The sequence below is a fragment of the Thunnus maccoyii genome, chromosome 15 (assembly GCF_910596095.1).
Source record: "Thunnus maccoyii chromosome 15, fThuMac1.1, whole genome shotgun sequence".
Lineage (NCBI taxonomy): Eukaryota > Metazoa > Chordata > Actinopteri > Scombriformes > Scombridae > Thunnus > Thunnus maccoyii.
In genome coordinates, this window is record NC_056547.1 from 28,631,243 (window position 1) to 28,649,677 (window position 18,435).

At 38.7% G+C, this 18,435-nt stretch overlaps 1 protein-coding gene and 1 long non-coding RNA gene across 6 annotated transcripts in view; one reads left to right on the plus strand and one right to left on the minus strand.

The window, feature by feature from the left end:
* The window catches only part of phf14 (PHD finger protein 14), a 95,310-nt gene extending 85,218 nt beyond the window's left edge, over positions 1 to 10,092 (minus strand). For 2 of the 5 annotated variants that reach the window (XM_042434789.1, XM_042434791.1), the window contains exons 1-4: positions 9,946 to 10,089; positions 7,640 to 7,750; positions 6,541 to 7,304; positions 4,762 to 4,894 (exon numbers count right to left, since the gene is read on the minus strand). In XM_042434789.1, the coding sequence (XP_042290723.1) occupies positions 4,762 to 4,894; positions 6,541 to 7,304; positions 7,640 to 7,750; position 9,946 (1,009 nt within the window). In that variant the 5' untranslated portion in view covers positions 9,947 to 10,089. Of the gene's footprint in view, positions 1 to 4,761; positions 4,895 to 6,540; positions 7,305 to 7,639; positions 7,751 to 9,945 lie in introns of all 5 variants that reach the window. The other 3 variants (XM_042434788.1, XM_042434790.1, XM_042434787.1) reach the window with 2 other exon arrangements.
* On the plus strand, positions 7,760 to 11,930 carry LOC121912579. Its single transcript, XR_006100111.1, has 2 exons — positions 7,760 to 9,336; positions 10,704 to 11,930. It is a non-coding gene; the product is annotated as an uncharacterized LOC121912579 (long non-coding RNA).
* The last annotated feature ends 6,505 nt before the right edge of the window (positions 11,931 to 18,435 follow it).

An 18,435-nucleotide genomic window follows, 5' to 3' on the forward strand; every position in this document is an offset into this window, starting at 1 on the left:
CTTAGTCTCCCTTTGTGTCTTTTCATGGAGATTAAACCTGTCTCAGAGGAAGAAAATATCAACCAACCAAACGAACATGATAAATTAAAGACCTGCTCCTAATATCTTGTGTCTGCCTTTGGAGAATTTGGTGATTAGGACTGTTCTCACCCTTCACGTGTGTGTGTGGGCATATGTGTGCGTGTATGTCATAAGAGTGAGTGTGAGTTAGACTGTCAGAGATTATCGAACAAGTCCTGCCAGAACCTCAAAGGTGTTTGTTGCTCCAAGGCTAAGCCCTGAAACACTTCAAGCAATCACAGTGAGAGGTACTGTCTCTCTAGTAAAGGCAAATTGTGAGTGTGTGTGTGTGTCTCAATATGTGTGATTACAGTTGTGAAAGACAGCGCAAGAATCTATAACTATGTTCACCTAATCTGACACTGACCATCTGAAAAAACAAGAATATTGTTGAGCCAATTATGTGTTTGTTGAGCAGACTGTCTTCATGGCAACAACCATGAAAGTACATGCTATGTTCACATCAAGCTTCGTTGTCACGGCTGCTACTAATAATTTGTTTCATTATCCGTGTACTGATTATTTTTTCCAGGGATTTTGCCAATATATTTATAAGACTGCCTGTTTGTCGTTTTGAGCTCCTTGTCATCTGTGAAAGTGGTATTTTGCAGCTTGACATATTCCGTTTCTGCAGTAGAGACGTCGGAAGACGCTTTGGACTCGTTTTCACTTGTCATGAATTTATTTCCTCCATTGCAGAAGAACATGTTACACAAGCCTTCAGAAACTCCTGCAGGTTAAACTGGACTAACCAAACACTTTTAGTGCTGACTGACTCAAACACACTCACTATAAACAGATAGTTTAGCTAGCCTAGCAACGTTAATGCTACAAACAACCCATAATGCAACACTCCGAGTAGAAGTCGGTACTTTATCCATTCAAAAAGAATATGTGATGATGTGAACATGTAGTTGTCTAGCTGTTAGCGGAGTGTGTATGCAAATTAACCTGTAGACCAACATGCATAACCGGTCAAAAATATTCTCTGCGGTTAACCGATTAACGGTTAACGGTTGACATGCCCAGTGAGGATTATGCTTCCCTAAACATGACAGAAATAGGCTCGGAGCGTAAAAAAACACGATCTGAAAGCTGACAGAACTGGATTACTTAGCTTACTGAGAGAGGAACTGACTTGTGTACATCCACCAGTGCCCGGTGAAAAATCCTTTAATTTTGATTGTGTTGATGGAGAAAACAGGCAATGGCACAGCGACGATAGACGTCACGGCAACGTAACAGAGGTGCGCCCAATATACGCAGTGGCGTGGCAGCGATAACATACGTATAGATTAGAACAAGGCTAACGCTCATGTCTGGATAAGCACATGGACAATGTCCATTTCATCTCCGTTATCATAGAATAACATTAGCACAGCATTATATTAGTCTATATTAGCCTATTAGCCAACTGCTAACATCGTATGCAGACTCCCATTCTGCCCCAAGTAAGGGTTTAAGATGGTAATGAGCATAACGAAGCCTGGAGGAAGCAATACAAATCTGTCTCCCTCCCTCGGCAAACACAGCTGATTAGATCTTTATTGCAAAGTTATCATTTCCAGTATCTTTCTTGATGAACTAGATATGTGCAGTAGAAAGTGAGCAGAGACATTTGGGGAGTGGGGGATTCACTTCTGAGTGCAGCAGGGGCTGAATAGAGGAGAATCTCCTAAAATCACCCATGTCAACATTTCCCAGCTTTATCAAAAACACAAGTGTGCGTTACTGTTTAACACACACCCACTTGTTGATTATCCCTTACATATTGGTTCAAATTGTGTTGTATTACTGCACTTAATGAAATGCAAAAGTCAATTGAATATGGATAGCCTGCTGTAGCCTGCTGTATAACAGGCTTAGAGCATTGATTACTGACTCCATGAAGACGTGTAGTGACTGGTTGGCTGTGTTATGATACAGTATATTATGATCAGTGTTTCCCTATAATAGTACAGGCCTGGCGGGCCGCCAGGCCAACCAGAACCCCCCGCCAAAAATAACACCAAGTATTCATTCATTCGGAAATACACTCCAAATGTCCCAAGTTAGTTCCTGGGTGTAAAGTCTTGTGAGGCCATTGTGCTGTGACTACTGACATCTAACTATAAAGCAAGGCATCTCAGTCTGTCCGTCTGTCTGTCCTTTGCATATCTCAAGAACCGTTCATCTGATCGACTTCACAGTCGGCGGGCGTATTGCTGGGGACCCAAGGACGAGCAGTGTTGAATTTGGTGCAATTTGAACATGCAACATGTTTAATATTAATAAACTTTGAATAAACAAGCAAACAGTGAGCTGCTCAGCTTCGTGAGCAGCTCACTTCCAAGACTCTGCTTTGTCAGATTATTTGTAAGACATTGCTATAGTTACTGATTCTTTTAAACATGTGTTGAATAGATGACTTATTTATAACAACACATTTCATATTTTCAAATCTCCAGTCAGCTTTTAGCACTGACTTCATCTAGGGCACTATGGAATGTGTTATAGCTTTTTATTAGTGGTGTCACATTGATCCAGCTTGCATGGTCAGCCTTAACTATAGATGTCTGAGAGAGGTCTACTTTAAAAGAGATGACTTACACAATGATTGATTTGGTATCCAGCAGGTCAAGACACACTCAGCTGATAGAGCTGAAACAGGAAGTTTATTCCTTCCTCAACCCCTGTTGCACAATTCCTGATGCAATAAGAAAACAACACAAGATTCTACAGGATGCTACGGTATGAGCCTGAGAGGGAAATCACTCCCTGTTGTCATTCAAATAACACAGTGTCTACACAACATGCATAAGAAGCATGTAGGATGTTCTGTGACCTTTCTGACAGTGCACACAGGCTGTGGTTTTCACATGTGTACACAGCTTCCAAGAAGAGAGTCCTAAATAGCTATTTGTCTAAACAACAACACTATCATCAGTGTTAGTAAGGAATTTAGAAAGTACCTGAGGGTAACGTCTGAGAGGTTTGACTTTGAGAAGAGGAAATGCATGTCAGCAGCCCATTGGTTGGTCAAAAGAGTAACTGTATTGCAGCCAGATTCATGAGACAGTCTGAATCAGTTTCCTGCCCTTCAATAACAATAATACCAAATCCATTTTAAAAAGTGCTGTAAATGTTCTCAAATACACTTTACACGATAAATAATGTTAAATATACTGAAGATGTCAGCAAGTCAAAACTGATGAGGTTTGATGAGTCTTTTGAATGTTAACACCTTGTATTAGCTTAAACAAGCCTCCTTCACAAATTTAAAAAACACATTCTGAACCCTTTATTACTGGATTTTATCTGGAAAATGGAAAATCAATGTCCAACTATAAAGTAAGAAGATGGGACCAGGATCAATAGATAGTGTTTGAATGTTTGAATGTTGGAGCTTCACTGTGTAGAATGATGCATGTACAGAGTTTGTTTTCATATTCATGTGCTGAAAGTGGAACGTTTCTGTGCTCACTCAAAATCCAATATTAAGGGGCGGGCCTATGGGCATGATTTGTGACATCACAAATAGTATGAAGCCAATCCTGGTCCAGTATTCAACTTACAAAAGTGTGATGTGGAAACTTGAAGCCTCCAGTGCAAAAAACACTGAGAATGGACTTACAGTGAAGTAGGAGTTAAACTACTGCATATTTATAGATTCTGGAATTTTTAATGGGGTAGAAGGAGGAAATGTAATTTTAAGGATTTTAACGAGATAATTTAACTCTTTTTGTGGAAAAATCACAATAGACACAAATTATTATACAAAGTAGAGTAATATACATCTTACAACATATCTGGAGAGGATTTTTAAGTTACTCTTTAAGATGGTGTTGGGTTCTTTAATGTTGTCTCAGGATGCGACACAGATGACAAGCACTTCAGGCTGAAGCTGCAACAATTGTTGTTCCACAGAGAACTAATCAGCAACTATTCTGATGATCAATTAATCGTTCAGATCATTTTTCAAGCAAAATTGTTCAACATTTTGTGGTTTCAGCTTCTCAAATGTGGCAGTTTGTTGTTTTTCTTTGTCAGTGAATTGAATATCTCAAAGATCCCCTCCAGACATGTATTAAGACATATAAAAATACTCTGTTTGAAACAATAATGTGTGTCTAATATGGTTTTTCCACAAAAAAAGGGCATAATTACTGCTTTAAAATCATTCAAATGGCATCTACTCCTTCTCCCTCATTAAACATGTGAGAATCTACGAATATGCAAATATATTTCATTTTAATAGTTGAACTGCTGGACACAAGATGTCTCCTACTTCACTCTTAGAAAAAGGAAAGGAGTGCACATACACTCGTTCTCAGTGTTTGTGCACTGGAGGCTTCAAGTTTCCACATCACACTTGTTTAAGTTAACCAGACTGGACCACAATCGGCTCCAAACCGGTTGTGATGTCACAAATCACACTCATAGGCCCGCCCCTAAAAAATCAATAAGTTCAGAGAAACGTTTCACTTTCAGCAGATGAATGTGAAAACATACTCTGTACATACATCATTCTACACAGTGAAGCTCAAAACATCCAACTGTAGGAAGAAGAAGAAAAACACATTTTTGAGTGGAAGAACACTTTAAGGTTTTGGATTGTTGATCAGACAAAACCAGTCTTACTACTATCACTATTGTAGGCTTGATGCTTTTTTGGCCCTGCATATATCACCAGTGCTGTAGTGGACTAACTGTGCAGCTTACCTTCGTGCACGGTCACCCCACAGTTGTCACACTGGATGATCTCATCTGCATCCTCACTGTTGTCTCCCAGACAAACACAGCAGATGAGGATGTGCTGAGTGCTCCAGGTCTGGGACCGGTCCAGCAAGGCATCCTGGGGAATGAGGAAACAGAGCAACTGTAAAGCCACTTATCAATGCCTCCTCCCTCTGTTCTGAGCACAGATCCACTAACTGGCAGTTGGCAAATCCCATATACAATGTTGATGGACACTATGCTAAGTCGATTACAACAGAGGGAGAAGCATTCTCCTGGAATCACTCTGATACCATCTAAACCTCTCACTGGATTATATGATGACTTTGTGTCTCACATTGTTGTTTGGTATTATGGAGTGCTACACTAAGTAGCCAACGTGCAGGCCAAATATCCAAAAGCAACCACTGACATGATCAAACTAAATTGTGGAAAACATTTCAAGCAAAAGTTCCTGTGAACTTCAAAAACTTTCTAAAAACATCATTATACAACTTCAAGAAGTTGTTTGTTTGCTGCGTTGGTTTTGTTTGTTTCCCAGTCTCTGAACAACTTAACATCTAGTGTGGGCTGCGGTTCAAAGTCTGTGTTGTGTCTCAGCCTGCTGTCTGGCTGGGAGTCAATGGACCTCATACACAAACAATGCGCACACATAAATCTGCGCTTAAACCTTGTGTATGAATGTTTTAAGCACACATCTGGGATTCAACAACATGTTCTTACCTGAATTTGTTTTTACTATGCGAACAAATTCAGATCCCACCGTGCCCAGTATCCTTACACCACTCTTTCAGCTTTGACTTGGCTGCTGTAATTACTGTAGTAGCAGTAGCGCTTTGCTTCTGAAACACTCCCGGTGGGGTATGACATCATGTGAAGGACGAAACAAAACTGCGTCAGAAAAGGAACGTGACACAGACGGACACGGTGGGATCCATGGAAACGCACGTAAATAATATAATATCATAAACCTCTTAAAAAATGATATAGTCAATATTTATTTAATGTAAACAGTATATTGGAACCACAGTTTTTATTTTGTTATGGATGTACTGTGTGGTGGTGGTGCAACAGGTATGTAGGCTGTATACAGGATTCACAATCAGGCTCCAAACAGTTGTGCTAATGACATGTTCACCAGCCAAATCTGCCTTTTCTAGCTTCTACTTCTGAAACTAGTGTTTGCATTTCATTAGCAGTAAAGTTTTTTTTACATTTTTACCATCACGGCCCTCTTTGCAATGAGTGACAGCTCTCTCCACTGCTGCACCGCTCCAACAGAGCTCTCCTTATATAGAGAAATGAGTGTGTAGTAGTACACTAATTATCGATAGCGGGCACACGCCTGTCAATTTAGAATGATTCTGATTCACTAACATACGCACGGTGGTGAGAACAAAATTGGCCGGTGCGCACATGTCATGAATCTCACTTATTTTGTGCACAAAGTAAGAACATTTCTGCACACATATGAAGGCCCAATGCTTCCATGATAGAGCAGCCAGTGATAGAGCTGTGAAGTTACCGCTTCATGCAAATAAGTTTAAAATAAATGATTTGATTTGCTATTTGCATACAATTTATGGAGACAATCAATGGTGTTCTGGCTGGTTAATGCACAGATGGGGAACCAAAATATATGGAATGCTCATTTCTCCCTTATTGACACTTGTTTTATATCTGTTAGCTGCAGCAATGAAGAAACATGCAGTTCAATTTCCACAGGACTTTGAATCTGACCTTGTGAGACGAGAGACAACTCACCTCGTTGCCCTTTCCCTGGGACATGCTGTCATTAGTCAGCTCTTCATCAAAAGCATTGGTGCTTTTAGCTTTCTTCTTGGGCTTCTTCATCTCCTTGTCAGTATCACTGCTGCTGTTGTTGTTGTTGTTGTTGTTGTCATCACCATCTTCCTTGTCATCGTCGTCGTCGTCATCGTCGTCGTCGTCGTCATCATCGTCGTCGTCATTATCGTCGTCGTCGTCATCGTCACTTGCGCTGCCTCCGTCCCCTTCCTCCGTGCTTCCTTTTTGCGTGGCTGCCTTGCCTTTCTTCTTCCCTGCTGTGGGTCTCCAGTCGTTATCGTCCTCGCTGTCGTAGTCGTCCATCTCGTTCAGCTCCTCCATGGTGGTGAAGTCCAGCAGGGGACGGTTCCTGCGGAAATTCCATTTCTTGGGCTCAGCCTGTGACTCCTCGGTGTTCACGCTGCCGGATACGGATGCCGAGGCGGAGCCGCTGCCGGCAGCAGCCGCGGCGGCGGCGGGCTCGGGCTCCGGAGTCTTCTTGCTCTTGCGTCGGCCTTTGGGTGGGGTGACGGCTGGGGTGTCTTTGGTGGAGCTGTCTGAGGAAGGCTGCTGTTTGTTCTTCTCTTCATCTTCCGTTAAGTTGTCCTCAGCAGCCAGGTCTTTGGCCTCTTCCTCGTCTATGCCGTCGTCTGCGGAACCGGCGTTGTCCGAGTCGCTTTCTGAACCTGCGGCGCTTGCTTTAGATCCTTCCTCATCACTGCCGTTGCCTGTGCCGTCTGATCCTGTCAGAACACAAAACCATGAGTCAAGAGTCTGAATGAAAGTAAACACAGAAACTAGCCACCTGTAGCAGCACGGCCACATTTATGGGAAACACATTTTCCTTTAACAGCATGATGAGTCCTCCAAAATGTTCAATACTGTGAGGGGACACTCAATCGCTAATGCTTGATAGTTAGATAAAACTATGTGGACCTGATGTAACAGGGAAAAAACATCTTTAATCAAGGTCAGTAGCCAATATACTGTACACTCACTGGGCACTTTATTAGGAACACCTGTGCAATTAAGATATAAAACTATATATTATATATATATAGTTTAGATCTATGCTTACCTGAGGCATCTCCCACTTCAAAGTCACTGTCATCTGAACTGTCATAATCCAAGGCATCTAAGAGAGAGGCAGCAAGTGGCTTCACCTGCCGGCGTTTCAAACCACGGTCCACTAACAATGGAGAGTTGCAGAAAACAAGTTGTAAACAACAAGGAAACAACACTTGAGAAAGTTGTGATCTCCATGTAGCAGGATTAACAAATTTGGCTCCTGCAGTGCAGCGATGAGCAAAAGTATCAACACACAGTTAATTAGAGACAACTTGTTACTCTGTAACATGCAAAACCTGTGATTAAATTGTTGCATAAAGATAAGCAGCGGTATTTATGGAGATCTCCATAAATAAATGACCTTGGTATGACCAATTCATAATGAGATACAAAACACAAGATTGTCAAAATGATCAAAACAACATCAGTTCAGTCATCATCTCCTCCCGGTTCCTTCAGATCTCAGTCATTCTCAAATACATCACTGAAGAAAAAACACAATTATTCAATTTACGTTAATGTACGACCAAGAAAACCAGCTAATTCTGAAATTTAAGAACCTGGAACCACCTGATGTTGGGTATTTTTTGCTTGAAAAACACCCACCACTCTTGTTTTAGTGTCATATGCCAATTCTAAGTGCCATACACTTTGATTAGTGGTTTGCTGATGCTGTTCAGCTGGCATATGGCACGTAAAAACTGTCTCACACAACACATTTTTACTGACATACAGGCTGATGTTGTAACAGTTTGTTACTTCTTTATTGTTGTTTTTTTTTAACTAGCATATTGACATAATGACCATAAACACATACTCAAACCATGTCCAAGGCTATGCTCTCTGGAAGGCATACAGAGCTCACACACAGCTAGAGCTAGCCCTGCTAACTTAGTGATGACAAATGTATAGTGACAGCTTGCTACAAGGACTGATTATCTTCCACTATAACCTTATGGCATAATCTACAGTACCAGTTTTACGTGGCATCTGCTGGTGAAAACTGGCACCCGTCAGTGGTTTTAATGCAGTGTGCCAAGTCAAAGAAGCCGCAGATCACTAGTTACAGTGAAACACCACAAACAATTGCATATAACAAGACAACAAGAGTGGCACACCATCAGACAGTGAACACTGGTATCTGTTGGAGGAACATGTGTGACATGATTGTAAGTGGCACACAGCAGCAGCATATCATAATCACTAGTGGTGTATTTGTTAGTAAGAATCAGTGTATGCTGGCAGGAAGTGGTATCTACCAGTGGAGCATGGGTGACATACTGTTCATAATTGGCATATGCCAGTAAAATAACAGGGGCTCACGACGCCAACAGTTCCAGAAGTGACATATGTGATTAAAAAGAGTGGCATAGTATTAGTCACTTTTTGATGTTGCGCCGTTCCAGTAAACTCACTTTGTCTGCAGGCAGAACCGCGCTGTAATCTTAATAGTAAACAACATCGTGAGCAGCACTAATTTGATGTTAGTTCTGTGCTGGCATTATAGAATAATATGATATATATAAACTGTATAGCAAACATAGCAAAACATATAAAGAAGCAGGTTAACTGAGGTATCTTTCCATCAGTCCTTGTTCCATATTAAGGGGAGTTTTGAGTTTTACTCTGTAAAATTATGTTGCTTCTTGTAGAAAATGCCCCACGGATGATGTTTACATTTTATATACCCATCAGCAGACCCGACAGGTAAGTTTTATTAGGCAGATTTAGCCCAATAATGTTGAAACTGAAATTTGATAACAGCTACATCGGTACAGCTTTCACACGGTAAAAAAAATCTTGCTCTGTCCGCCAAAAGTCAAGTTGCATTTTAACTTAGTAAGCTTAAGTGTGCACAATCATTCCGTCAAAAAAAAAAAACCTTACTGACATATTTACTGCGACTCTGTCACACATTCAGGTCTACCCACACAGTTAACGTAAGCTAACTTGATTCTGGCTAGCATTAGCAGCAGTCATTCACGTCACATTCTCGTTTAACGATGCGGCGTCTTTAGCATGCTCAACACAGTAACAAAAAGGGGATAAACGCTGGGGAACAAGATTCTGCCTCGACTGACAACAACAGACCGAGCAAAACCCCCAAACACCGAGGAAAACAAAGCTGCATTAGCATTAATAGCCAGTGCTAGTCACAAAGCATAGCTGAGCTAGCTTAGCCGGCTAGCAGCTAATTAGCAGCAGTTCGAGTCTGCAACGTAAATAAAAGGTTTGAATCGGTGCTCTGGCAAATTCAGCTAAACAACATCGTACGTATTCGCAGAGAAACATGGCATCGTGGAAAGTGGCACTCACTTTGTAGTTCGTATTTACTACAAAAAAGAAGGCAGGTCTCCTTTTAGCAGCATGTTATGTGGACAATGGAAACCACAGCAGTGACGTACTGACGACTGGATGTTGTTGCCATGGGGACAGTTGAGGAAGAAGATACAGGATGGTTAAATTTGAGGGAAATGGAAAAAAAGCATTACAGATCAGTAAAGACAAAATCATGGTGTTTATTATTTAATCACTTTAAATAATACTAATTTTCGAGCTGAACCTAGAACGGTATGAGTCAAATTAGGCAAATTATAAAACACTGCAAAGAAACCCAGTAAGAACACTGAAAATAGACACAAAAACTGAGTTGATTTAAACCGCCTCACCTTGCTCTCCGAAGAGATTGTAAAATTGTAAGAGCATGTCTCACCTGTCAGAGATCCCAAAAGTACAAGTGTGAGGACCATCTATTGTCATTTATAAAAACGTGGAGATTAGCAACATGCTGGCAACCCAAAGACAACAAAATATTTAGTCAGTGTTGAGCAGGTGAATGTGAAACAAACATTCACTTCTTCCCAAAATGTGAAAACGCTGAAAAATATATAGATATTGAGCCAGACAGGCAGAGACTCTTATAAGAGAGTTATAATTTAGACTAAAAAGCATGGACACAATTATGGGAATAGTACATGATGTCATAGGACTCAAAAAGATGAATTACAGCCATACATGCAAGTCATATTAAATTAAATGCTAATTAACAGAGTGTGTGTATGTGTTACTTTTAGGAAACCAAGAAGAGAGCGGATTTCAATCTCCTTCATCCATCACAGAGCCGAGACAGCAACACAAAGAGGACTGGAGCTCATGTTGAGGCAAAGGATGGTGTGCTACTACTTACTGAATAGTCAATTGTTAATTTGATTCCTATGAGATAATGGACACATTGTTAGCTTCTGTTTGGTTTGCTGCGTCTTACATGTAGAAGAAGAAAATATTATTAATAACATTAATTTAATTTGCTATTACTGTTCTACACAGAAAAGTACAATCATATAGACATGACATCATCGTCATATAAGTCAATGTAATGCTCTTCCTCCTTCTTTCCTGCACCACTTACTGTATGTGGCTGGTTCAGCATCATGGTCACAGATTAAATTCAAATCATCTTACAATCATCTTAAATATAAAAGGTTTGAGTTGGGATTAATACCAAATCATCCTATATCATAAATAATTCAGTCCTACATATTCTCTCTCTCACTTGTTTGGCAAAGCAGAGTCTGTTTTTGCAGTAGTAGTGAATGCAGCAATATTCCCACACCTTAATATCAAATTCATAATATACCCACACTCTTGGAGTGCTCACTCTTGGGATCAGAAATCTTAGTTCAAGTTCATACAGCATCATTTTATACAGTTTAAGATGCTTAAATGAATAGTTTTTAAATGAACACGTATTGCTTTCTTTATGAGAGTGAGAGGTTCAGATGGATATCAGTCTCATTCTGTGTGTTAAGTATGCAACTAGAGTCAGGACACTGTTAGCCTAACTTAATAAAAAATAAAAACTGATAGTAGAGGGAAACAGCTAGCCATGTTGAACTGGTCCTTTAACGACAGTAAACAGCAACAGAGAGATAAAAATGACTGAATAAAAAGGTCTTGAGGTTGTTTTTTTTATCAAAACAATATTGAACATATACAGTATAGGTCTGTGTTTTTGACTATGATTAATCATTAATATCAATACCATAATAGAATGGTATTTTTCATTCAGATGCAATTTTTAGAACAACTTGGTACCAGAATTAGTTTGGATTGGATTCTCTGGAGTGTTGAAAATGAGTCTAATCAATTTCCCCATTGAATTCTAATTTGATTATAATCAATTATCTTGTTCAAAAAATGTTTTTTTCTTTTTAATAAATACACGTTTCAGGCGTTCTGTTGAATGAAACGGCTAAGTTCCTTTATAAAGATGAAGTTGAATAAATACGTACTTTGGCTCATTTTCTATTGTCCTCCTTTGACTTTGCCAGTTTAGCAAATAAGAGACGATTAAAATAAATGAGCCTAGATTGATCCTGATACATGGTAAGGAGAAGACTGATGGGGCAGGCAAGCAAAAGGGATGATTACAACTGTCCTTGCTTGATGACAAATGGCCCTCTATTGTGCTGGAAAGAGGTAGTTTTTTATCAGCTTGCATCAAAACACTTTAGGGATATCACTGTAGCCATCATTGTCATCATCACTATCAGCATTTTCATCGTTTTCTCTCCTGCCCTGCTTTGATCAACATAGAGCCTGTGATGCAGCCAGATATTGTTGGAGGATATGACAAGTAGTGCTTCTGAAATTGCCCTGGTCAGTGTGATAATGTTACTGAGGCCACGTGTAAATATAACAGAATTACACTCATTGATTAGCAACCTTGTTTTCCCAGATAGATCACAGTTCATACAATTGCTGCAGTACAAATGGATAATAGAGTAGTAAAAGGCTACACTTCTAAGCATTAGAGTGGTTGAATATTTTAATTCCACAGAATATGTTGCTAGCCACATTTTTTTCATTCAGCCATTTTAACAGGCTCAATGTCACAGTAAAATATCTCTATTAGAAATCTAGTGTCCAGTGTTTTTTCCCTTTCACAGAAAACTTTAATGAAGGTAGACTTAAAGGAAACATACAACTTTCAGTTCAATCACTTGTGATCATATTTTACTTGTCAAATTGCTGACATCTGAGAACACAGTGACATCACTTAAATTGAGTGCAATGGGGAAAGAAACCTGAACGGTTAGAGGATCAGACTGGTTTTTAAACTGCACAAATCAACATTTTTATATTAACGACGGATTAAATGACTATGTGTAATGTAAAAGTTCCCTCTCCTAGTGACGAACCCACAGACATTAATCACCAACTCTGAAGTTACTTTCAGATATACAGAGAATTTGAACCTTTTTCAGCTCAATGTTTTGTTTTTACAGCCTTTACAGTTCACCCTCACCACTCTCATCAACTTCAACCAACTATAGATTAGTTTGGTAGCCAAAAACACAGCTCCAAATGAATGATAATATCTGCTGGATGAGTAACTAGGCTAATGTTTGCTAACATTTTTGCCATATCAACTTAAGAAGATGATAATACATCATTTTTGTATATGTGCTCCCAAATGGCCAAAGCAAACCCTCTTGTTAGCCATATGTATTTAGAGGAAAAAACAAAGGCCAATGGTAAAAAAAATTGTAAACCTTCATCACAGTGTACAGACTGACTTACTAGCTCAACTCTGACCTACTGTACTTGATAGTTTTCCTGTGCAATCAGTGACTATGTGCTCACTTTCAGTTTTACTCCAAATAAAGTGGTTTAAATAATCTGAATAAATTTTTGGCTTGTTTATAACCTGATGTTCTGATGGTCTGAAGACACGTTTTTTGCCCTATTTTTTTTTTTTTTTTTTTTTTAGCAATAGTGCTGCATTCCCAGATCTCAGTTACCTTTGTGACAACAGTGTTATCATATCCAATAGAACCAATAATCACCGTATACATACTGAGTGATGTTGTAGTTTGATGGAAACTCAAACCAAATGATGATCAGCACTGTCATACTGTCAAAGCAGAGCATTAGGTTAGTGCATCTCTTCTTTCATCACTGGAAATAAAACATGGAAGTTAAATACACAACATGAAACAGTCCAGAAAGCCATACACTCATTGGTTTAGAACTAACAGACTTGTTGAGTTGTGGAGAAGTTGTGCACACAGCAGCTAATGATCACACAGTGATAATGTTATATAATCAAGTATACAAGGCTATGAATGACTTAATGTTCCATCTAGAAACTGTATCCTGAATGATCACACATGGACTCGTGTTTATTTGGCAAATTGTGATTAGAATCTGCAAAAAGGCGCTTGAGTAAATTAAAAGGGACAAATGAGGTGCACAAACCGTACTGTATACATTGGAAATTAACCTATTAGGCAGAATGAAATGCAGCACATGATAAAACTAGATGGTGGTGAGTGACTTTAGTGAAGTTTGATTTAAGAGGAGCAGTAGGAAAGGCTGTGCAGGCTCAGTGCAGAGAGCTGAGATCTTGAGAAACTGTCCTACCACAGATATCAGTCAGCTTGATGAGCCAGAGGACAGAAGCAATTACGTCAAGAGCAAGAATAACACAAGGTTTAGGAAATAAAAACATTACTATAAGGACGCACCATGACAAGTAAGGTTTAAAACCTCATTTGAAGAGGAGTAATTGCATTGGATGTTGTTTATGAATCCTAAGGTAAAATGTACCAAAATGTCTCTGTTGATCTACAGCCTCCAACCACCTCAAGATTTTGCATTTAAATTGGAATATTTATCCATTCATATGGTGTAAATCATGTAGCACCATGTTCTGCATTTATCTTTATGGGACTGCCTTTACATTTCATTCTAGATCTGGAGAAACTGAATTGTATTAAAACCCCACCGGCAGTGCCAGAAGACGTCTTAATGCAACACGTTCGCTGGTAACCAATTACTTCAGACACGTGCAGAACAAATTATATTTAAGCAAGTGTCATTTTCAGCTCTCACTAAAATGAATATGATAATGCAATTTGATGAACATAGAAAGTAAATGTTTTATTATTTAACACAGTGGTTGTCAAACTGGACTCAAGCGGCCTTGTTAAAGACGGACCCAGTGGGTAGCAGATATATTTGAAATAGTAGCAGTTAGATTTATTCTAATATTTACTCCCTCAGTCTATAAGATTATCCAGTATCACAAGAAAAGACTAACAACTTAAATTAATAAATTAGGTTAAGCCTTCCAACAACTCTAAAACATAATTGGCTATGTTGACTGAAAACAGAGCAATTAATAATCTAATAAATATCTATCTAATTAACTAATAACAGAAATTAGGCTACTGTTGCTAAGATAGAAAAAGGCATTGAAATGAGCTCATTTGCTGACCAGCAGCTAATGTGGTTACAAGTAGCGATTATGGTAATTATCGCTACAAATAATTATGCTAAAACATTGTGTAACAGTAGTGCAAGTAAAGATGAGTCATGAAGGCAGCAAAGTGGCTCAGTAATGCCAGTTGCACAGCTAATGTTAGCTTTAACTTAAGATAGACATTGCCAACATTAGCTAACTTACGCTACTGGTCACACTAGACCAAGTAAGCCTTTTATTGTTTATGAGTTCAACCTTTCATTTATAAGAGAATGGATGTGTTATTTCTTTCAAAATTATATTTGTGTGGGACATAAAAATGCATATGCACACACTCCCATACATACATGCTATAAAAATATAGCACCAAACACTAAAGCTGTAAAAATGGTGAAAAAATAATACAATAGTAAAGTGCAACCAATGAATCAGTTTACTCATGTGTTAGATGCGTCAAAGGGCGTAGAATACATAATTGTAGCAGCTTGAAGAGAGAAGCTCTTGGAGTAGGGATGTGCAGAGGGCCCAGTATTTGTATTTGTATCTGTATTTGTTGAGGCAGCAAAATTATTTGTATTTCTATTTGTATTCGAATAAAAGTGGAAAGAGGCTTAAAAATCCTGTTTTTGTTTTTATTATGCTTATAATTTTAGAAAATTAAAACAAAAAATAAAACTAATAATTTTAAAAATATTTGTATGAAACAAAAATTCGTTAAAAAAAACCAACCCAAAAAACACTATTTGTGCTTGTGCCGAATAACGTATTTGTATTTGAGCACACCCCTATCTTGGAGACTACTCCGATGCACCAGCAAGATGAAAAGATTGTGACTGTAGTGTGCAACAATTTTAATCCCACGTCACCAACAGGGTCAAAACCTCCAAGAAATATGAACAAAGACAAATATATATATAAAAACTAATGAGAAAATATGCACATAAATAAGAGATTAATTTTACTGTGTTACACAGAATTACATGGACTTACAATAAATGGTACCATACTGTATCTGTACAGCCAGCTACAAGCTTTTGGACTCAATAGGGCACAAATCTGAGAGTTTTTGCTCACACACTTCAAGTGAATCTAAAACATACAGTCAGTTTACCAGCTGGCCAATCTACTGAACACTTGCATTTTTTACCCTTAACTCTACATCCTATGGTCCCACCCTAAACTGCCCCCTTTACAGACCAAGTATCCGCCCCTTTAGAAGATGTTCCTTAGCTGTCCTCCTAAACATATACATTCACAACACACAATAACAAACATACACACACTCAGTTAGTCTCTTGCTTATACACACAGCATAAGTATAAGCAAGGTTAATAGATGTCATGGATACTCTATTCATTAGCCCTGGCATCTTGACACTGTGCTACTGGGCTGTGAATAGACTTGTCTTAGTGCAGCTGGAGATCCAATTGTTTCCAGATAGGCTTTCAGCTCTGCCACTTTAAGTGTTTCAGTCATGTTCAAAGAGTGCCTCTATTGGAGATATTCTCAAAAAATGCAGATGGCATGTGTCTGACAACTTCCAATTTCCTTTAAAAGGCGCAACTATTTATAAAACTTCCAGGCACTCTCTCCTTGGTGCTTTAGACACAGCTTCCATTTCTCTGATGGATTGGCTGTCATATTCCGACAGTGCAGTGCTTCTTTCACTTTATAGACGTGTCTGTGCTCCTGACTGTGCACTGCAAGCTGTAGTTTTTCTCCCTTATCGTTGCGCTGCTGTTTCCAGCCTCCTCATACAAACAAACACTCAGCACAACTGAATAATCACGACTTTGGGAGGATTTAACTCATGTAATGTTAACTCACACTATGTAAGGTAGTCATCATCACTCTCCAAGGACAAAGGTTTGGTTTTAACTTTGGTGGGGACATTTTTTGTCAGATGGTCAAAATAATTGTGTGTGTGTGTACTTGCTCTCTATCACTCTTTTCTCTTTGATAGGTACATGTGCTCACACACATACACACATTAAGAGCCTGACTCTGCAAAATGTTTACTTCAATGAATATGCATTGAATGACTTGCCTGAAACTGGACTTGTGATTTTTACTCTGATTTTTACATTTTATTTTATTGATAGACTACTTAATTATAAATCTGCAACCAAAATTAATATTTAAAAATAACATATCATGGACTGACACAATAAATGAAATAAAGCTGTAGGTGATGTGCTGCTCTGTAACTTGCTTCTGTCCTTCTGTCAGTATGTGGATTTGGGCGACACGACTCAAGAGTTTCATGACAGAGTCACAGTGATGCTCAAACCTTTCTTTAAATCATCTCAAAAACTATTTGTATTATTTTAGAGATGGTATTAAATAGTAAATATTTCTCCCACTAATTTCAAAGATGGATGTTTGGATTGATTACAGAACATTTTTATCAACTAAACTCAGCTGTTACTGACACTTTGGTTCTTCTTTAAAAAGGACCTGATGTCTTAATTTGCTTTAGAGAGGATTTTTCACCATCAGTAATAAAGTTGTTTAATTAAACAACATGTCTGAGCAACAATCACAAATTAGTGAACAACACCTAACACCTGAAATTAATCGAATTATTATATCTATATTAATTGTTAAATAAATATCAATTGATCATAGTTTTGTCCAGTGAAGTCATTGGTGCTGCTGCTAGTCAACCATGCATACAGCTTGAAACTGAGGGTTGCCAGATCATCAGGTTGAGCATTCCCCACGTCTTTCACTCTTTATCATAACAGTGCACTTTTTTTTACAGAAAACACAAACCTGGCAACTCTGCAGAGATCTTACTGTTAACATTAGGTGGAGCTTAAGCAGCTAGATTGTTTGTGATTGGTAAAAATATTGGTGGGAACAATCTAGCAACACCCTGGTAGAGACATGTCCCTACCATCCATACCCACATCTAAGCCTATGTCACGTTTATCACAAATGTTTATTAGTTCCATGTTCATGAATTCACATTGGTCGTATGCATATCTGTTTGTGTGCTAGCATGAGTGTAAAGTATACAGTATGTGTTATGTATGAGGAGAGAATGTGCTCACAGTAACAGTAAGAAAATGACATTTTCCACAGTTTGGGAACAGCATCTAGGTTTAGGGTTAAGATTAGAATTAGGGTTATGGTTGGATTAGGGAGAGGGTTAAAGTGATTTAGGTGCCTCTATTTTGGCAGCTGTTTAGAAAACAAATGAAGCAGCCTGCATCTCATTCTAGAAAGTTGTGTCTGAGCAGGTGTCCTATCAGGAGATATTTTTCAACGTCACACCCATTAAAGTCACAAACACATAAATCCACTCACCTAGTCTTCCTGAAATCTGACAATGTCAGAAATTTAAAACTAAATTCTCACAATGTGACTGCTGCTGTTTAGTATCGTCACTCCCCATTCCCTGCTGTCCTGAGCTTGATGCTTCCTTGTGGAGAGCGACGAGATCAGAGCCTAAACACCAGATATTAATGCTGTACATATTCTATAGTTACATAATAATCTGTTCCACTGAAATGACACAATTACCAACGTTTAAA